We start from the raw sequence: 21,584 nt of genomic DNA, 5'->3' as shown, positions 1-21,584 counted from the left end.
ATCGAAATCAGCGGGAGAAATTCCGCACGTCAAATAGCGACCGCTTGGGATTCCTTTACGGTGTTGCACGATGTACACGGGCTCGATCCGCGGATCACACCGGGTGTTTGCACGGTGACTTCAGTTTTTGGACGTCTGTCAAATTTTTGGCAAACTTGTCAAACCTTCCTCTTGACGACGCCCGGATATTTCCGTCAAAGTCACCTTTTTCCGTGCCGTGACTTCACCCTTTTTCTCGTCTCGATAAAAATATTTTCACCTGAGTGTTTACATGTTTCACCCGTGCGGATGCATTCTTAGGATAAATCTCTGCACCAGACGTTCCTGTAACATCTCAGCTCACTTTCACAGCCAGCCTTCATTAATATCATTTTATTTTATCTCCTCCGCTGTCTAAATATAGTGTAAGGTGATGCAATTCTTCGCATATTTCCATCCTGGACGAGAGGAGGAAAAACACCAGCCGTATCAAAGCTGCGCGGGTGCGGAGCGTCCTGCCTTCTTTCTCGGTGGGTGGAGATACCAGCCTGCCTTCATTTTGTACATCTTACATCTGGAACGGGCACACACACACACACACACACCCCTGTTTTTTTCCAAATAACATCTGCAGCTAAAAAAGCCAGACAGGTAGTTACGAGTCGATTGGTCATGGATGGATTTTCTCTCTCTCTCTCTCTCTCTCTCTCTCTGTGTCGTGCTCTCTCCCTCCCTTTTTTTTTTTTTTCTATTCTACAAAGCCCAGAGGCTAGTATTTCACTGATTACAGAGTCCCCCTCCATTTGAATGGCCGTTTGTGTATTGTCAGAACAAAGGGGCCAGCGGCCTCTGAAGAGGTGCTAGACGGGGGAATGGATTGGGCCCGGCGATTAGGATGAGTGGAAGTGCAGGTTCAGGCTAGCTCGCCGGCTCTGCTCCAGCGGCTGTGCTGCATTTCGGGTCGGAGGGGAGGAGGCGGCGTTGGGTTTCGTGGATCGAGTTTGACTGAAACACAGGCCTTAAAAGCAAGGATGTGTCATTTTTGATGGTTGTTAATAGAGCTAACCGACAGCGGTATGGTCAAATCAACCGCGGCGAAAACTAGCCCGAAAACAAATTCCACGCCGGCGTCGTAAACCTAGGCGCAGCTCTACAAGCTGGCGATTTTTTTTTTTATTTTTATTTTTTAAAAAAAACAGTATTTATTTTTTGTGCGTGGTGTCAGTTTTCGGCCTATCTGCTCCAGTCCGTCAGCGTGCGGAGAGAGATAGAGCGAGAGAGCGAAACTACGACGGCGTTGCCCGTGACCGTCACGCTCGCTAGTCGGATCCATTTCCACCGCATTATTATGAAACTTAATGACAAATTGTGAAATTTAGTTTTTCATATCCTTAGATCGACTGGTTTCTCACTTTCGAACGGGGAACGCAGAAGACTGCCACCTGCCGGAGTCAATTTTACTCCATTTTGCTTTCGTCAGTTGTCTTTTTTTTTATTTTAATCTCAGTTTTAAGCTTAGTTCTGCTGAAACAGGCAACATTATCCCCGCTATTCCATTCGTTCGACATTATCCGTAGCGCCTATCCCGCACTCGGGGTTGCGTAGGCGGAGCCTATCCCGGTTGTCATCGGGCAAGACGTTGGATTCACCGGATGCTGGACCGATCACCGGTTGATCGCAGGGTCACTTAAAGAGGCAAACAAACATTCGCCATCTTATTCACCCGTCATATAAAAACAACCCACGATAAAAATGAGATTGAATTTCGGACCCTTTTTTTTTTTTCCCCCCTCAGTGATCGCTTCAGTCGCCATTGCAAAAAACATACATTTATAGAAAGCACAAGTGGAGCACCAGCCAAATTTTTCCCCGATGCATCGCAATGAGCGTGGACACGTTTTAAACGTAACGCAACTTTCAAGAGGGAACGGCTTAAACGTGCATGTTTTTTTGGCAAGGGTAAGTCGCACGTGTGGCCCCGCCAAGGGGATCGACAGCCCGGCGGGACGGTTTTCAAACCGCGAGGTAATCAGATCAGCATTAGCCTGACAAGTTTCGTCGCCGGACACTCACTTAGTACTTCTCACCCCCTCGTGCACGGAGGGAATGACCCTCAGTCAAAGTCCTCATCAGGCGAGTTGGGTGAGTCCGGGTCACGCGCTCGGTGGGCTCCCGCATCCTTTTGATTCAGCGAGCGGCACCTTCTCAAACCTGTTTTCGAGCCGAATTTTAATTTACTCCGGGCCCTTTGAGTCATTAGCGGCTCCTCGTAAACCGTCGTCCGTCAAAGAAAAATTCATTTAAATACGGCGGCGGCCCCGGCGCGGCGTTTTTTTTTCGAGAGATTGTCAAATAATCGCACATTTTGTTTAAATGAGTCAGGCTTTCTGGCCAGTTTGCGAGTTTCAATTTTATGCCACATTACAAACAACCAGCCCCTTCATTTGGTAATTGTGGCCATCCAAGAAAACAATTACGGGGTTGTTCGATTCAGGCTGGGAGAAAAAAAAAAAAAAAAAAAATTAAAGACCTGACAAAGAACACTTACATCATTTTACTTCCCAACACTTTCAGCACCAGTCCGCCCAACTCCGAGGGCTTATTATGTCATTAAGGCGCTCATATTGTTCGAGAACCGTCTGAGAACAGAAACAAGGCTTTTTGATTAGCCCTGCTTGTCCAAGGGAGGTGACATTTATCTGTCAAACGCGGGCCAAGAACTGCGAGCGCGCCGCGGTCCGCCGGGTGATTGTTATTCGATCGTAGCGCTGTGACACATCTTGGCCGGTTCCTCGCGCTGAGCCGTCGCCAAAGATCCCGTCCAAGGAAGGATAGTTAAGTGAGTTCTTCAAACCGCATGCAGTCGCATGAAGTTATTGCATGTGTTAGTAATAGCAAGAAGCCATCCCATACTTTTTGTTTATCGTTACGGACAGGTTTTGGACTCCCCGCCGCGGAGCCGATCGTCATTAATTTTAAACAGGCCGCTCTGGCTTAATGGAAACATCCTTGTGCGGCGTGCACCGTGGCGCTCGGAGATGATTTGTCGGGGAGCGACGCTTTAATTTTCACCTTTCACTCCTACCGCCTCGCGCCCCCCTCCCTCCTCCCCCGCGTTTACCCGAATTCTCCGGCCTCTCCCCTTCAAGGCGGAAAACCAGAAATGGGCCTTAATGACCCCGTGCAAACAAAGTGTGATGGGGGGGGGGGGGGACAAATTACCAAAACACTTCCCGCTCCCCCTCCTCTCAGGTGATCTTGAAAAAGGTCTCCGAGGTAGCGGGACGGTCTTCTGGCTCCTCTCCTCCGTCACCCTCCGCAATCTCCCCGAGGTGTCACGACCCCGTCGCTAACACACACACACACACACACTTGCACGGCGAGCCCACCGGACCTGGGTAGCCTGCGGAGAGCGACGGTGTGAAAAGAGGATGTGAGTTTGTTCGGAGGGCGGAGGAGGAGGAGGTAGGGGGGGTTCGGATACACTAATGGGGTGAGGCTGATTTTCGGCGAGATTAGTAGAGAGCTCCTCACATGCCGGTCAGCCTTTTCTAAAAAACAAAAAACAAAAAAATCCCCCCCCCCAGTTGGCTTCTGTGAGCCCATGTTCACCCCTCTGCATCAGTTGCCTCACCTTGGGAGTTGAATGAAAGCCCCCACCACACACACACACACACACACACACACACACAGAAACCCCCCCCTGCACAGCCCCGGCACCCCTCCTTTCCTTTAAGTCAATATGTCCGTGTCAGAGATGAAAGTGCAAAGTGGGAGGGACGCGAAGGGGGTCCTGACACTAATGTAGTACATTGGGCTTCACTTACTGATCTGCCAAGTTCTTTTGTCAGGCCTTAAATGCCTGCTAGGGCCCTTTGAACCGCCGAGTGCCCGCCCGCCCGTCCGCCGCCCTCCGCTGCCTCCTCCTCCTCCTCCTCCTCCTCCTCCTCCTCCTTCTTCTTCTTCTTCTTCTTCCCCCGGCTTCAATGAGATATCCTCGGTGACATTCCCACAGTCCCCGTCGCCGTGGACAGACATGCATAGCTGCGCCGAGGTTCAAGCTCAAAAGGCCGCCTGAAAGAGAGTGCAGGAGGTTTAAAAAAAAAAAAAAAAAAGATAAAGAAACTAATCACTCGCGGGCTCTTTGGTTGAAAATGTTCGGAAATGCGTTTGATTTCAGACACCGCCGCGTCGGAAAAAAAAAAAAAAAAAAAAAAAAAAGAAGCACTTTCATTGGCTGCCAAGCGGAGCCAGCCAGGTAAACCAAGACCTTTAACTCGCTCCCTTGTTTTCCTCCTTCATTCTTGTCAGCTAATCTCTGTGGGTAACCTTATCCCCACTCCTGAGTGCCCCCCGTCCCGCTCCACCCCCGCCTTTCTTCAAAGTCTCAGAAACATCCCTTTCCCCATTCATAAAGCTCGCCTTGTTTTGCCCGACCTGGGTTTGATTGATTCGATCGCTCTGTCGGGCGGCTGTTTGACATGATTTTTTTTTAATTCTGTGAGAGAGATTTTCGTGTGTTTCGCCGCCTTCTTTCTGGATTGCGTTGTTTCACCATCTCGGTATAAAACCGAAAAGCGTTCGGCTCTCTAACCCATCCGTAAAACAAAAAGCGTGTCTTTTTATTTCTATTTATTTTGTCTCAGGATCCTGCTTGCTCCAATTTTATCTAAATTGGAGGTTAAACCTGGAGGACCTCCAAGTTTAATCCCTTCAGATTAGCAGTCAGGTTTGCGCTGGTGCTTCGGCATTCCCTCAAGAGGATACGATAGCAGCCGCGTGTATATGTGTGTGTGTGTGTGTGTGTGTGTGTGTGTGTGTGAGAGATCGGTTCCCTCTCTGCCCATCGTGACTCAGGTAGCCACATCCAAGGCCGCCCGCGTCTCCCTCTTCACCTCGGCTGCGGATTTTACAGTCACGCTCCGTTTGTTCGTCACAACCATGTGTTCGGGGGGGTGAGTGACTCGGTGGCGCTGGCTGGGGCCGAGCGGCTGGCGTGGAAAAAAGGTGCCGTTTATTCTTCCCGGTCCGGCGACCCCTTCATTTTGGGACCATCAGCGATCAATGTGAGCCAAACAGGCCCACAGCTTCACTTCTTTTTTTTTTTTTTTCACAAAGAAGTCACAAAATCATGTTCTTTGGTAATTACTGTTTGCTCATTTTGCCGTGACCCCCCCCCCCCCCAACACACACACACACACACACACACACACACACACCAACTCAAAACTCTCCCGGAAGGCAGACAAATTAGTCATGTTGTAATTACCGAGTCGTGTTGCAGGGGATGTTTTTACTGCGTTGCATCAAACCCACTTTCTTCCTCTGAGCTAAATTTGTCATTCAACTCTCTGCAAAGCACAGCGTCCGTCGCGGTTTTAATGGGATGATGTGATTTTCTATTTTTCTTTTTTTTTTTTTCCTGTTTATTTAACTCTCCGCTCTGCTGTGTTGACCAGCAGCTGGAGCTCCTTTTAACTCCCCACTAAACTCACTGCAGGATGCCCTTTGAAATCCCCCAACATGGGGAAGTTGTGTATGTAATCATTTGGGATCATTCGGAATATCAATGGGGCTGGAATGTCGAGGATCCAGGTTTAATGGGACAATAAAGGAGAACCACAACGGTTTTTCTTTTCTTTTCTTCTTTTTTTTTTTTTAATTGAATGGCAGCTGGAGATGTGGGCTCTCTCTCTCTCTCTCTCTCCGTCTCATTTTTTTTTTTCCAAACAGCTGCCAGTTCTGTAGCGCTCGTAAACACATTCGCACCTCCCTTTCATTTAAATGCGGGATAAGTTATAGCACATTATTGACCAAAAAAAAAAAAAAAAAAGGGAGGAAAAAAGGAAAAATAAGAGAAAGCGAAAGAGAATCGTATCGCGGTTCCGACAACGACTTGCATTTGAATGGTGTCTGGGAGCGCCGGGGGCCCCAATCCACAAAAACAGAGGGAGACAGTTTCTGTTGCGGTGTTAAAACGTAGTGGCATTGTAATGACATAATAATATTTTTTAAATATTTTTTAACAATAATAGTAATAATAATAATTTTAATAATGATATTAATATTAATAATAATCTGCTTTATGGCTTTTACGCACATCATATGGCGTTAATCCAACTCAATCCACGCATGAAGTTTGGTTTTATCCCCATCTCCAAATGCGTAAATGAATAAAATACACATTGTGTTTGTAGCGGTCGTGAAGTAATCCGATGAGAGGAAGTCAATCTCCTTCTCGATTGTATCTCCGCAGCGTTTTTGCTCTCTGACAGGAGAGAGAGAAGAAAAAAAAAACATCCCTCTGCGAGCCGATGGTCCTGAGATTACCCTATCAGGTGCAAACCGCCGACATGTTTCCACCCACCAACAACAAAAAAGGCTCTCTGTGCCCAAAACTCCAGCCGCAGACGCGCAAACACCCGCTGACAGGCACCGCTGCGCCATCACCGGCCAACCCCCCCCCCTCTCTCTCCCATCCCTCCCTCCCCGGGGGGAGCAGCTCTCCGCGGATCCGCTGCCGCCTTTTCCGCGCCACTTCCACGGAGCCCTCTCCTCCGTTGCGCCTGGATCACTTTCTTCGGCGTGAGAAAAAAAAAAAAACAACAAAAAAAAAAAAACAGAAGGGGGTTTATTTATTATTTTTTTAAATCATTCTATTTATTTTTCAAACATCATCTTTTTTTTTTTTTTTTTTTTTTTAATTTTTTTACCCACCGCTACCGGCAACCACCACCGCCACCGCCGCCGCCAGCAGCAGCTGCAGCCATCGCCGCACTTGGCGGAGTAAAATGACCCACGCAAGGTGTAGAACCCCCCCGCAGGCACGGACGGATTGCGGGAACCTGTAATCTCTGGAGCAGCCGGACTAAGTGGAGGGGTGTGCGGGGTGGTGGTGGTGGTGGTGGCGGCGGCGGCGCTGGTGGTGGTGGTGGTGGGGAATTGCGGATTAAGAGGCGACTTGGCCGTAGGTGCGCCAAACTTGGAGGATACACGTTTTTTTTTCTTCTTCATTAGTACGTGAGAGAGAGATTTGACAAGAAGAAGAAAAAGAAGAAGAAATCGAGGACAGAATCCTCCCCAGCGTTTGGCACCGATTGACGGACACGGGATTTCCAGGAGGAGGAGGAGGAGGAGGAGGAGGAGGAGGGGGGCAGAGGAGACTGAACCGAGACAAAATATATATATACAATCTGGATAATCCCCCCCCTCTCCACCTCCTCCTCCTCCTTCTCCTCCTCTTCTTCTTCTTCCCCCGCTCCTTCCGACGAGGAAGCACCCGATGTTGCGCGCCGTGACTGCGCAGCCGCCCGCCGATCGAACCCCGCGCCGGGACCCGATCCACGCACACTCGGAGTTTTGTGCGTAAAGGAAAAGGAGAGAGAGAGAGAGAGAGAGAGAGGAGGGGGAGGTGGAGGGGAGAGAAAGAGGGAGAAAGGAGGGGAGGAGGAGGAGGAGGTGGAGGAAGAGGAGGAGGAGGGGGGGGCGACTCCGCCAAAGCTTTTCCCGGGGGCTCTGATTCTGTGGAAGCAGGTGTATTTCTGCGGGTCAAGATGCGTCTGCTGCCTTCGAGGTTCCTGTACCTGTAAGTGTGCCTGCTGGAAAAAACAAAAAAAAAACAACCAAAACAAACAAAAAAAAAACAAACAACAAAAAAAAAAAAAAACAGAAAAGAAAAATGTAATGAAAAGAAAGAAATCATGCATTCTTACCAATAGAAGTCGCCAAAATCTCGCGTTTTTATGTCTTTTTTTTTTTTTTTTTTTTCATCCAGGTAGGCTGCGTTTATTCTGCGTGTAATTGCCTGTGTGATTCACTCCCCTCCTCCTTTTCTCCCTCCCCCCTCTTTCTCGCCCCCTTCCTTTTCTCTCTCCGCTCAGGTGTTTACATTTTCTGGTTCTCTACTTCCAGCTACAGGTATGTACTTCCACCATTACACACACACACACACACACACCTTTTTTTAAATGCATGCATATCTGTTTCTGTTGATAGTGGAGATGAAGATGCATGATTCGGTAAATGAATGAGCGCAGCATCCTTTTGGAGGGATGGGCGAAGCTCGTGGTGTTTCTGCAAACAAAGTGCCCCCCCACAAAAAAACAAATCTCACAGGATTAGCGTGAAGTGTTTTCTTAGTTTGCTTGAGCGTACACAGGTATAAATGTGTAATTACATAGTTGTCGTACCAACTGTTTTTATCAAGTAGCGGCATGGAGAGTTTTACCCCAGCAGACTTTATGGTTAATTCTTTTTTCGAGCTCTGATGTGTGAAAAGGTGTTTTTTGTGGCCAGATGGGCCCTTTTGGCTGCTTGTTGCTTCATATTTTGGTTTTATTAGCCCCCCCCCCCCCCCCCCCCCCACACACACACACACACTCTTTGAAGTGTAATGGCTGGCAGGCATCTGCTCACCTAATTGACCGGGATTCTCTTCCGGTCTCCAAAAACAAACTCCGACTTCATTTTCTTGTCCCGGAATGGAGACGCGGGGGCCTCCGCACCCCCCCCCCCCCCCCCGCGATCTCTGCCGAGGATTTCAATAATATTGTTAATTAAAATATCAGAATCCCTGCATATTGTTTCGATTACACTGGAATATATGAATTTCGCTCCAAGAATAGTGTCATAATCATAAAACGCTGTTTATTACATTTTTTTCCACCCTCATTTAGGGTTTCTGAGAATAATCCCCAACAAATAAGATCAATTTCTTATCTTGTTATCTGGCGATAAATGTATAAAATAAAATTCCACACCCCTTTGAGTCCAGACCCGGCGGTTATGTAAGTCCGTTTGTCGGATTATTCCGAGAGAACTGACACAAACAGAGATATCGTGTCATTTCCTCACATGGAAGCACGTGTGCGTGTCCAGATTTTCTCATCTATATCATTTTTCAGCGCTTCAGGTGTGTTTCTTGAAGTTCAAGGCTTGTCAGATGACAGATTAAGTTAATATAATCCCAGGAATTCGGAGGTTTGAAAGAACAAAAAAAAAATATGGCGGAACGTCTTTTAGTGTCAAACTGTGGTGGAGATTCAGGGAGGAGAAACAACAGCAACGACTGCAGTTTGGGAAGTTGGCTTTGAATGCGCCACGAGCTGGACTGCACACACACACACACACACACACACACACGTGGAAGTGTCGCCGTCTGCGAGTCCAGGGAAGATAGCGAGGTGTGTCTCAAACGGCTGCGACGAGTGAGCTTCCTTGGCGAAGACGAGCCGCCGCCAGGCTTTTGTTTTTGTCGTATCCGTTTTCACGCTGTGTCTTTGAGGGGGGAAGTCGGCATATTTAGAAAAAAAAAAAAAAAGAAACAAATAGAAGAAGAAGAAGAAAAAAAAAAAGGGGTGCGGGGGCCGTTGTCGCCGGCGTCCATCCGGGCCGTGCACTCGGTCTCCGCTCTCCCTTGACGTGAAATGCAACTGTCTCACAAATGCACCTTCATGTTTGTTCAGAGATGGAGAGATTGGAGATTAAACCCTCAGCGTCTCGCTTAGACCGTGTTTTCTTTGCGTGTGCGTGCGCGCGCGCGCGCGTGTGTGACAGGTTTTCGCCGAAAGACGAGGCCTTTTTTTTTTTTTTTGTCAAAAAAAAAAAAAACCATAGCATTTTTTTTACCCTTCAATGCCAGCGAGGTTCTTTCTAGCCTTATTTGCCCCCCTCCTCTCCCCTCCCCTCCCCTCCCAACCCCTCCATCCTCCCTCCCCCGACATTTCTCCCCAGACGCTCACACATTTTAAGCGGAGCCATGACATCTTGCTCCTTGGCTTGTTTACTGATGAGAAATCCTGCAGTTGACATTTCCCCCTCCTCCTCCTTTTTGGAAATGTTGTTTTGTTTCAGCTGCGTTGGCTCTCACCGCTCGCGTTCTCTTGGCCCCGGTGGCCCCCGACAGTCCGGGGGTCATTTTTCCTCCCGCCGCCGGACGCGGAAGGCGAGGAGGATACTCGGCGTCCCGATTCTCCCGCCCCCGTTTGATTCCTCCGTCTCAGATTACCTGTCTTATCGCTTTATTTACCCATAAATTGGAAGCAGAGAGACACGCTCTGCCCGGCTGTAACGGTGTCTTATCGCGCTGTTCGAACATAAATCCCAAATGCCTCGACCCGGCGGTCCTGATCGGGGGGTTTTTGAAGGCCCCGGGGAGCCGGTTCACGCCGAAATTCTCTGCGGGCGCCGCTAAATAGTCCGCGGACATGTACTGTAAAATAAAAAGAAATAAAAAAAATCAATTTGCAGCCGCCTTGTTGTGGTTGAGTTGCAAATTGGGGATGGTTAGACGAAGTCGGCTAATGCTGGATTAAAGCTGCAAAACACACGCATATGAGAAACACATTTAGCAAATTGGAAATATTGGCAGCGGGGAAATAACCCCACGCCTCCCACACCCCGGTGTGTTTTCAATCAATTTTTGTGCCCCGATACAAATTTGAACACACACACACACACACACATTTGGAGCGTCGGACGCCAAAGCGGTTTGACTTGCTGCCTTCATTGTGTCGTCACATTAACCCTCCTCCCCTCCGCTCCTCCTTCTCCCCTGCGCCAAAAGTCACATTATGGGCGGGTTTCCTAAATGTCAAGATACAGAAGCCGCATCCCAGTTCGGTCGGGGTCTGGGGGGGTGGGGCTGTTCGCATTTCTCAACCGAATATGTCAGTCAGAATGAGTTAAGGTCTTTTTTTGTTTGCGGGATTTCTAAAAAGGCCCCGATAACCCAGCGCTCTGTCAATCTAACCGTGACGTTCTCTTACAATAAACCGTTTTGAGGATGGCGGCGGATGCCGACCCTCCTCCGTACCTGGCGGGGGGAGGAACAGATCGCGCGGCTCCACTTTGATTCCGCGTTGAGCTGCATGTTTCTAGTCCAATTTTTACCTTATTTTAATTTTCTAAAGAGAATTTCTCAATGTATTTATGCTTAAAATTACAATTGATTTTATAGTATTATTATTATTATTTTTGATTTAATTATATTATTATTATTATTGATTTAATTATATTATTATTATTATTATTATTATTATATTGATTATTATTATTATTATTATTGATTTTATTATTATTATTATTATTATTATTATTATTATTGTTATTGTTCTCTCAATTTTCAGCAGTGTCTTGCTGTTTTTACAGTTCAATCTTTTTTCAATTACAGGCATTTTTTTTCTGCTTGTCTCAGAAAGTGGGAGCATTTTTTTTTTTTTATTGCTCATTTGTTTTTCTGTAATTACCCGGTAATTATTCCATCCCAGCCGGGCCGCATGGCGTTCCTTTTTGCTCTTCACACGGTTCCAATTTTGCCAGTTGAATTTGTTGCCACTGTCTGTACTAGTTAGTTTGGCCCGGTTAGTTTAAGATGGAAGTAAAGCAGAAGGCCCCGGCCTTGACGGGGTCCCTCAGAGATCCGGCCTCCAGGTTTGTCGATTCTCTCGGACTTGTTTTTTTTTTTTTTTTTTTTTTTCCGCCGTGGCTGCGTCTCCCCTCCCACTCCCCCCCACCCCGCTGTTTGCTAGATGTCATTAATTCGCCTCATGTTAGAATAACAAGGGCCGGGGGTTTGTAATGTGTCTGTAATTAGCCACCTGAGAAGAGGCCACATAAAAAGCCATTACCGTGCAATTACCACGCCGTGCAGCTGTGGAAACGGGATCTTGGGTCGAGCGAAGATTCCAGGGCTTCTGAAAGTATACGTTTCCTCTCGCCGCTCCGCATAGTCAGGTGGAGGGAGCCGGTCGGGGGGCGAGGGAGCGTTTGGGGAAGGGGCCGCTTTTTTAACGTGCCGCCTTTTCTACACTCCCACTCCGACCGGAGTCATAAACCTCAGACAGGTGAATTCTGAGAGGCGGGTTTGCAACAGTTAGATGAAAAAAAAAAATCTCAAGGTACACCTCTGCCTCGTCTTCCGGCCGCTGCCTTTCCTAATTTATGGACGCCACTCCGCCGGCGGGCAGATATTTGTTTGATGACAGCGAAAGAGGCCTGGACGCTTCAGCTGTGTAATTGCCGGTGGAGTCCTCGCCGATGGATGCAGAATTACCAATAATGCTTTTTCGCGTTTTATCCCGTGAGATTTATTTCGGTTTGTCTTCGTTGAACGAATTCAAACTTAATTCGGGCACTTTTAAATGCAAAGCACATAAAATAGCGGCGGTTTAAAGCCGGAGGAGAAGAAGGGGGGGGGCACAAAAATTTCGCCGGCTACAATTTCCAAGTTGTTATTTCAGTTTTATCGCTATTTTTTTGGCCCGGGGCCCATGAATGAGAGAGGAGCACATCAACACCTGTGTCACGACGGCGGCGCAGGTGTTGATCTCCCCCTTCCATGTTTCTTCATCTATCTCCATTTCTGAACCCCCCCCCCCTCGCACCTCCGCTCAGGAATGCCAGCATAGCTCGGCCGATTTTAGGATTTACATCGAGAACCACACGAGGAACCCGGACGATCTGAGCCGCAAGCAGGTCCGGATCTACCAGCTGTACAGCAGGACCACTGGAAAACACGTGCAGATTCTGGGGAAGAAAATCAACGCCAACGGAGATGATGGGGGCAAGTATGGTATGGATTCCTGCGCACCCCACACCTTAGAGAGTTACGACCACACCGGGACCTTGCCGCCACCTTCCAGCCAGAACCCTTTGCTTTGTGTTTTTTTTTTTTTTTCTCTGAGGTTTTTCACCCTCGCCGGGTGTTTTACCGACTGCATTGTCCGGGGTTTGTTTTCAATGCGGTGCCTTTTGGCTGCTGCAACAACGGACGGTAGCGTCTGGTCGGGTTGGATGAAAACACGATTGTCGCCGCTGACCTCGCGTTTGTTTACACAGAACAGAGCTAGGCTTATTTTGGTTTCAACACACACACAAAAAAAAAAAAAAAAAGACAAATTCGGGCCAGAAACAGGGGTTGCCAGGTTACTTTTTCTTTTTCAGAAACCTTTCTATGTCTTTGTTTGGCCTGGACTATGAGTTTTTACAATAATGTAGCATCAAACACACTGTCAGCACAATCATGTCTGCGGGGTATTTTTGCACAACAACTGACTGTTAGGACCGTTTAAAACCTGACATTGCATCCTTCATGACGAAAAAATACCATCAATCTTGTTCTTCAACAGCCATGTAAAGGACGGCAACCTTCAGATGCCAAATAGGAAGGAAAAAAAAGACGTTTCAAGCTTTACCCGACAAAGAAAACCAACGGATCAACACAAAATGTTCAGATGCCCATTCATTCATTCATTCATTCATTCATTCATTAGCAATGCCGCTAATCTTGCTCTCAGAGCCACAGCTGTCATTCAACATGGACTGGTCGCCAGGTGATCACAGGGCCACATTTTGGGATATTCAGCCGGTCACCGACATCTGGGAAACGACGTAAAATCACCAATGAACGTTAGAACCCAGATGAAACCCACGTACGCGTGCTAGCTCCCCTCCGATGGAAACAAGAGCTTCTTGTTGCGTGCTAACAAGAAGCTAACCGGCGTGCTAACCTTTACGCCGCAGCCACACTCATGCTCAGATATTTGATTGTTATTGTGTTGAGGTTTTGCTTTAGGCAATTAGTCAGAGTGCAATGTTGGATAGTTGGTGTCATAACTGAGATGATACAGGAAGTAATGACTGGTAAGACTGCTTTGTTTTTTGTTGGAGAACTTTAAAGATGTGAGCGGTTGGTTTTTGACGTCGCTCAATCGGTGCGGGTCACGCGCTTCCGAGCCGCTGTTTGTTTCTGTTTCTGCTAATTGCCGTAGACATGGCGACCGAGTCGCTGGGACGCTCGTCTAGCTCTTGTGTTTTCTGTCTGATCGGCGCCGGGCTGAAATATCGTCGCCGTCGGCCACGCCAGAAACACCGATGCGTGCTTCGAGAGAAACTATTGGCAGATGACCTGCCGAGTTCAAACAGAAAGGAAAACACAGCTAAAAACGCAACCCAAGTCATCTTGTTTGTGTCCCAGACGGGTTCAATTTGGAAAACGGATGATATTTTGCATCGGATCGTTCCGTGGTTCCGACAGGGAATTGCTCTCCCTGAAGAATTGGATGAAGTGTGTTAGCTTAGCGCCCGCTAAATGCGTGAACTTTAACTTTCATTGAGAAACACTGCTGAGCTCTGATTCAAAAATGAACGCTCCTGATCCCGTTTACCCGAATTACATCGGCGAGGGCTTATCGGCGATCAGCAGAATCTTTCCTCTGCAGCCAAGAAATCATCGGTCGTACGCGGCGCCGTTATTTCAAGACAATCTAGACCTTTCGTAGCTGCACCCGAGCAGGTTTTTGTGACCGTAATCTCTCAGATGGTGCCCGTCGTCAATCTCTGCGTTCAGAACCGGAGGCCAAGCGGCGCGAGTTTGCGCTCGCCGAACCTCCTGATGCTGCAATAATACGAGTTGCTGCCTTTTTAGACTCAAAAACGTGGCGTAACTGTTATTTCCAAGAAAGTGTATTTCACTATTATACTTATGCCGGAAGAAAACTAGACTTTATTTACATGTTACATTCACGTGTTACATGTGTCTTGGTTGAGACACAAGCATATGAACCATCACCAGTACAAGTCTGGGATCAAACTCAGGCCGGTATAATCAATTTAAGAGATTGGAAAGGGTTTTTGAAAGAAGTTTCGAGCTTTTTACGACACCAGAATCACCCTTCGAGCCAAAGGCAGGAAGCGCAAGTTTCACTTTAAAACTCTGGATCTCTGTGAAAACACTAAACGGAAATCATATTTTATTTCCCGGTACATGGATGATGGCCGATGTCTCTGAATGAATGATCTGCTGATCCCGAAGACGACAAACATGTGCATGTGTGCGGCCGGCTGGACTTTTAAATTTTCTCCATGTGCCATTTTTATTAGTTTATAGACCTTATCGGCTTTTAGGAAGTCATCAATAACCCCTGAGATATACACGTAGTTTTATTGCATTCGCAGTTTATTGGGATTATGGCTCGGATGCGTTGACGCGGCGAGCGAAAGAGCGCAGCCTTTTGGAGCATTCGCTTTCAGATGAGGTCGACGACCTGAGTCTTTTTCTTTATTGAATAATGAAGCGGTCGGAGAGGAAGGTGTCTGGACGGAGCCGCGGTCAGCGGATCGGGAGAGGAAATACTGATGTTTCTGGGTCGTATCTCCACGCCTGAGGTCGGATTTTGGGATTCCTCACAAAACCGTCGGACGACTAGACGGCCAAGGCGCTGTCAAGGGATTTGGCCCGAGGGGCCGTATCATCGCCGAGCACCATTCCTTTTCTTCCACCTCCCTCCGCAAAAAGAGAAATCTTTATTTAAAAACACTCAGAATTGATGTTCGGTTGATAAGAACCAGGACGGGAACATTTCCTTTCCCTCCTTCGACCGTTTTCTGCTTCAAGGCAGGTTTCCCACTTTCCAGTGTTTTCCAGAGGTTGGTTGATGGGGGGTGACGGCGGGGGGCCCCCAAACCCGAGCCCGTCCTCTGTTCCCTTGAGTGCCGCTGAATGGCCCTGTGTGTTAAACAAATGGATCATCTTAACTTTTGGATTGAGAGAGCAGGCACTAAAGGGGGAACCTGAAACCTAATCCCAAGGGGCGAACAACCGCTCCGCGAATGCTCGGCGGATCTTTTTACCGGCGGCGCGGCGAGCTGAGACAAAAAAAAAAAAGGGACGTTGGACGGGGAGGAGGGGGTTAAAGCGGCTTTGTCTTCCTTTGAGAAGCAAAGGCTGCATCCGTGTCGGTGCCACGGGAGGTGAAAGTTTATGTTTCGGCTCATGCCGAGCGCCTTTTACGTGCTCTTGCACCTTATCTTGAAAAAAAGGTCTTTGAGAGCGAGATGTTGTATTAATACATTTTATTGCAGGGAATCATGAAAGAGCGGTTCAATTTTAAAAGGCTACATGCTCAGCCATGGAATAGGAGTAAAACTGTCTGCTCAAAGGGGAAATACTATTCCATTGATTTGATTTGAATGTTTTTTCTTTTTTTTTCTTTTCTTTTCTTTTCTTTTCTTTTCAGCCCTTTTTATTTTATTTTATTTTATTTTATTTTATTCTATTTTATTTTATTTTATTCATGACTTCATTTATTTATCCAACTTTTCCAACTTTCTTTTCTTTTCTTTTCTTTTCTTTTCTTTTCTTTTCTTTTCTTTTTATTTTATTTTATTTTATTTTATTTTATTTATGACTTCATTTATTTATCCAACTTTTCTTTTCTTTTCTTTTCTTTTCTTTTCTTTTCTTTTCTTTTCTTTTCTTTTCTTTTCAGCCCTTTTAATTGTATTTTATTTTATTTTATTTTATTAATGACTTTATTTATCTATCCATCTTTTCCAATTTTCTTTTCTTTTCTTTTCTTTTCTTTTCTTTTCTTTTCTTTTCTTTTCTTTTCTTTTCTTTTTATTTTATTTTATTTTATTTTATTTTATTTATGACTTCATTTATTTATCCAACTTTTCTTTTCTTTTCTTTTCTTTTCTTTTCTTTTCTTTTCTTTTCTTTTCTTTTCTTTTCTTTTCTTTTATTTTCTTTTCAGCCCTTTTAATTGTATTTTATTTTATTTTATTTTATTAATGACTTTATTTATCTATCCATCTTTTCCAATTTTCTTTTCTTTTCTTTTCTTTTCTTTTCTTTTCTTTTCTTTTCTTTTCTTTTCTTTTCAGCCCTTTTAATTGTATTTTATTTTATTTTATTTTATTAATGACTTTATTTATCTATCCATCTTTTCCAATTTTCTTTTCTTTTCTTTTCTTTTCTTTTCAGCCCTTTTAATTGTATTTTTTTATTTTATTTTTTTAATGACTTAATTTATTTATCCAACTTTTCCAATTTTCTTTTTCTTTTCTTTTCATCCCTTTTGTTTTTTTATTTTATTTTACACATGACTTAATGTATTTATCCAACTGATATACTTATTTAATAACTTCATTCATGAATAAATATATGTTTCGATATCGAGCCCTGCCCTAATCGACTCAACCCCTCCGTGTTCCAGCTCTTCTCATCGCGGAGACGGAAACATTCGGGAGCCACATCCGAATAAAGGGCAAAGAGAGCGAACACTACATTTGCATGAACGAGAAGGGCAAGATCGTCGGACGGGTGAGTGACTTTTGTGAAAGTTTGAAAAGTGTTATTTCTCGTCTCTCCCGAAAAACGATCTCCTCGGCCCGGGTGAAGCGAGCCTCGGATCCGCACCGTCCCGCTGTTTCTCGCGCAAAGCGCTAACAAAACCCCTTTGATAACCGGCGGCCATTCTTCCATTACGTAATCGGCCTCCTCCTTTGACACTCGATCAGTCAATTACAGACTGCAATCACCGCAATGCATCGGGAGACTAATGGCCGCTCAGGAGGAATGCCATTGCAATTATATCACTTAGTCACACCAGGTGGTCGCCAGCGCCGGGAACGCTTTCACGGCCACGCCTGTCATTTTCCGTTTCATTAAATAACCCCGAGCGTGGACGACGGGGGGTTTTCACCCTCTCGCCGGGGTCATCCGTTACCGAGGCCTCGGTCAGTGATGAAATCATCGATCCGAACCGAATCCCCCGGAGCTGAAGGGGCGTTGAAATTTGAGGTATAGAACATGGAGAGTTGATGCATCTGAGGGAAATTGATAATCCATTCTTCCTGGAAACCTGGATCTTACTGTTGAATACCTGCAACTTCAACCCCCTTCATGGCTGCATCTGAGAGCCTCTTGCTGTCTTAGTCTGGGTCAGATTGCTTGAAATTAGGATGAAATCGGATGACAAGAAACAATTGGATGAAATTAGATTTTAGGACACGATAAAACCCATGTTGGGGTTCCGGAAGCGCCAAAATTCATTCATTCATCCCTTTCTTTATCATCCGTACCGCTTCCGGAGCCGAACCCAGCCGATCTTCACATGCAGATAAACACGCCAGAATGTTTGAACGAGCGAATGAATGGTCGTATCGTTTGGAGATGTGAATCGTGCGTCGCCGCTGAATGAATGTACGAATGAATGAGCGACATCCTGATATCATCGGGACGATTTTTCCATAAAATGATTTGTCTTTAGATGTCGCCGTTCTGCTGCTGCTGCTTCGTTTCCCCCCCCGCGCTCCCGTATTGCGCTACGGTCTAAGTCCTGTTTCACGGGATTTTAAGGTTTCACCCCAATTTCTGTTGATGTGACTGTCCGGAGTTGAGCTCGACCTATTCTCCGGGCGCCGCGTCGCACGTTCCTTTTCCTCACGTGCAGAGGAAACGAACGACAAACCCCGACTGAGCCGCGACGTCGCTCGCTATCCGTCCACATTCCCTCCCTCGCAACTCTCCCTCTCTTTGCTCCACTAGGAAGTTCTTGTTTATTTAATTTTACCGATTGTCCAACGCCTACCTCTTTGGTACGTTCTAATCATCCTCCGTTATTAATGACGACAGGATCATTTATTATTCATTTAGAAATAAATGAAGCTTCGCCGCCGGCCGACATCCGGAGACATTCGGGAAGAATCCAGAGAGTCCCGACGTGGTTTACTTACAATTATCTACAATCAATTAATCCGTCATCCGGGCCGTTAATAACCTACACGGGGGAAATGAGCCAATCGGGAGCCGGCTGGCCTCGGCGACGATTGACCAACGTTCCGTTCTTTTTTTTTTTTTTTCCTCCCAGCCCGATGGAAGGAAGCAGGAGTGCGTCTTCGTGGAGGAGTTCCTGGAGAACAACTACACGGCCCTGGTGTCGGCCAAATACAAAGGCTGGTATCTGGGCTTCAACCGCAAGGGGCGGCCCAAGAAAGGCTCGCGGACCACGCAGCGGCAGCAGGAGGTCCACTTCATGAAGCGCAACCCCAAGGGCCGAGTCGACCCGCTGGAGGAGTTTCGCTTCACCACAGTGACAAAGCGGACACGAAGGGCCCGCCGATTAAAACCCAACCCCAAGAGGAATTAGCGGGACGACCCCCGGGACGGGACGGGACGGGACGGCGCGGGCTTTTTCCTCGCCGGAAAAAAAAAAAGAACGCTTCCGGCTTCGGCATACGGACTCTTAAAAAAAAAAAAAGGGAAAGAACAAATTTTATTTTTGTATTCGGGGATGACTGACCGTCGGTTTCTCGGCTGACCGACCGTTCGACCGACTCTTCCGGGTCGACGTCAGCGCGCGTCTGTCGTGTTATTTATACTGGATTCGCTCGAGGACCCCGGGGGGGGGGAAACTGTCACCGCCGCCCTCGGCCAATGGAACTGCAAGCTGAAGGCGCTCTTCTTCTTCTTCTTCTTCTTCTTTTTTTTTTTATTACGACGGAGAGGATCGGGGGCGGGGAGGGCGGGGAACGCAGGAGCGTCATAAAATCAGCCGACTAGAGATTTATTGGAAACCCCGGTTGGGTTTTTTTTTTCCTTTTTTTTTTCTTTTTTTTTTTTGATTGTGTTGCCCCTGACGACACCGATCCCATATTTTCCACTGGAATCAGACACCACGGAGACGGCTGAGGGGTTTTTGGGCGGCGGCGGCGGCGGCGGCGGCGGCGGGGGGGGAGGCGGTAGGCTGCAGGTGACACCGCGCCGCCGGGATTACTGCGTAGCTTCCAGTGCAATATTTTACAGGTCTTTTTTTTGTTTTTTTTTTCCACACGTCTCTCAACCACGGCCTCGCTGGCGGATGGAATGCGCTCCCTCTCTCTCTTTCTTTCTTTCTTTCTTTCTCTCTTTCTGTCTTCCTCTCTCGCTCTGTTGTTTCTTCGACACGTCCGTGCCGCCTGTGATTCAGCTAAAATGCGACGTGCTTTGACTAGTCGCGGCCGCGGTCTTGTTTAAACACACGCGGGAAAAACAGAGAGAAAATAAGAACGATAACGCCGGCAGCCGAGGGGATTAATAACCCCGCACCCTCTTCCTTTCTTTTTGTTTCGTTTCGGGAGGTGAATGTCGAATCCGGTTGGCGGTCGAGCCTTCGGCGCCGCCGGACCGGCTCTCCCTCGGACCCGGTTGCCGAGTATTTTGGAGTCAATGATGAAGACTTCCTCTACCTCCTTGTGTTTATGCTCACCGAATCGGACCCCCTGTCGCCGGTTGTTCTCAAAAACCAATGGTTTTCACGCTGAGTCGCCCCCATACACACTTGTTTTTGGAGTAAGACCTTTTTTTTGGGGGGGGGCGGAGGGGTGACTGTGCACGCTGAGCACATATCTGTCAAGGTTAGGGGTTCTTCCCCTCCTCCCGCCCCCTTCCCGACCTGGTTGCCTGACGGTCCAGACTTTGACCCGGAACACCTTACGACCAACTTACCCGGGAACATTTTAGCGGTAAAGTTTTTTTGCATGCGACTCCTGCAGGGACAAAGTCTGCGCTCCGGCATTCCTTCTCTTGCCTCCACCGCCGCTGAACCTCGGCCTCCTCTCTTCTGTAGTATGTACTCACCTGTCCGCAGGCCGCATTCTTCTTTTCCTTTTCTTTTTTTTTTTTTTTTTTTTTTTTTTATAAGAGTTGCTTACTAACAACATGACACATTTATGATTTTTTTTTTTTAAAAGCAAATGTAAGCAAAAAAAAAAAAAAAAAAAATTTATGACTATTATTAAGATATTTATTGCCCCCCTTTGTAAATAAAAAAATGTGATGAGTTTTATTTGGCCTCTGTTAATAAAATGAGGACTATATTTAAAAAAAAAAAAAAAAAAAAAAAAAAACGACAAAAGGACCCTCCCATGTGGTTATTGCACCCGACCAGTTGGGCCCGGGCTTCGGCGGTGTGGATATCGCTCCGCCGAGAGGAGAGGCAGCGCCGCAGGTACACGGCAGTCGGACAGAGTACATTCCCTTCCCTGCATACTGCCAAGGTATGCATTTTTATATACAAAGTCAAAGTGTGAGTACTGCTTTTAAGGTCAGGGGCTTTTAAAATGGAGAAAAAAACCTATTGCGACATCGCCGAAGCCTTTTAATATCCTTGGCGCAGGGTAGCAAGAGTTCACCAGTCACTTCTGAAAAGCACTGATATTACATAATTATTACCTTTTCTGTTCTTAGCCCAGCCGTCAGAGTTGTACTTCTTCTACCGAAAAAGCTGGATAAAGCCACCGCGTCACAGCGGGACAATGGATTGCGGCTCCCGGGGCAGATACACGGCGCAGCCCCCTTCTTTTGATGTAAACGCACCCTGAGTGGTAAACACACAATATTTTTAGCTTTTTTTTTTTTTTTTTTTTTTTTTTGAAGTGCTAAAGGAATGCAGGGTTGCGCGGCGCTATGAGATGCGCGCCTAGGAAGATGTTTACAGTAACCGTCAGACTGAAAGATGGCGGCTTTGAGGGAGAAAAAAAATACTTTTGTTTAAATTCCTAGCGATGCAATCAGCCCCCCCCCTGCACACACACACACACACACACACACACACACACACACACATACGCGCACTTTGCTTGTTACCTTCAGCAGACCCAGAAGTCCCCCCGCTCCGTCATGGGATTTTGAGTGTCTGGTGTGTTTTTAAAGGTGGAAACAAGGGCGCTTGATGTGTGACCTGGTGATTTGGGATGGAAATGACAAATCGCCAAATTGTGAGGGGGGCTTTAGCTTTAGCTTTAGCGCCTTCATTACTCCAGACTGTTTATTGTGTCCTCTG

General features: G+C 46.8%; 1 protein-coding gene across 1 annotated transcript; it reads left to right on the top strand.

The window, feature by feature from the left end:
• Positions 1-7,452: 7,452 nt before the first annotated feature.
• fgf24 (fibroblast growth factor 24) lies at positions 7,453-20,588 on the top strand. Its single transcript, XM_086158170.1, has 5 exons — positions 7,453-7,564; positions 7,860-7,896; positions 12,373-12,550; positions 16,977-17,083; positions 18,633-20,588. Exons 1-5 carry the CDS (start codon positions 7,533-7,535, stop codon positions 18,909-18,911), a joined length of 633 nt encoding a protein of 210 aa, XP_086014296.1. The 5' UTR covers positions 7,453-7,532; the 3' UTR covers positions 18,912-20,588.
• Positions 20,589-21,584: the final 996 nt, after the last annotated feature.

This window comes from Fistularia commersonii, chromosome 13 (assembly GCF_037954325.1).
Source record: "Fistularia commersonii isolate RoL2024-O1a breed Wild chromosome 13, RoL_Fcom_v1.0, whole genome shotgun sequence".
Lineage (NCBI taxonomy): Eukaryota > Metazoa > Chordata > Actinopteri > Syngnathiformes > Fistulariidae > Fistularia > Fistularia commersonii.
The sequence above is the reverse complement of the archived record's forward strand: the minus strand, read 5'-3'. Positions and strand labels throughout refer to the sequence as shown.

Coding starts and splice junctions, on each gene's coding strand:
- fgf24 (XM_086158170.1), top strand. CDS start 7,533: ATGCGTCTGCTGCCTTCGAGGTTCCTGTACCT. Junction 7,565..7,859: donor CCTTCGAGGTTCCTGTACCT/GTAAGTGTGCCT, acceptor CTCTCCGCTCAG/GTGTTTACATTTTCTGGTTC. Junction 12,551..16,976: donor AGATGATGGGGGCAAGTATG/GTATGGATTCCT, acceptor TCCGTGTTCCAG/CTCTTCTCATCGCGGAGACG.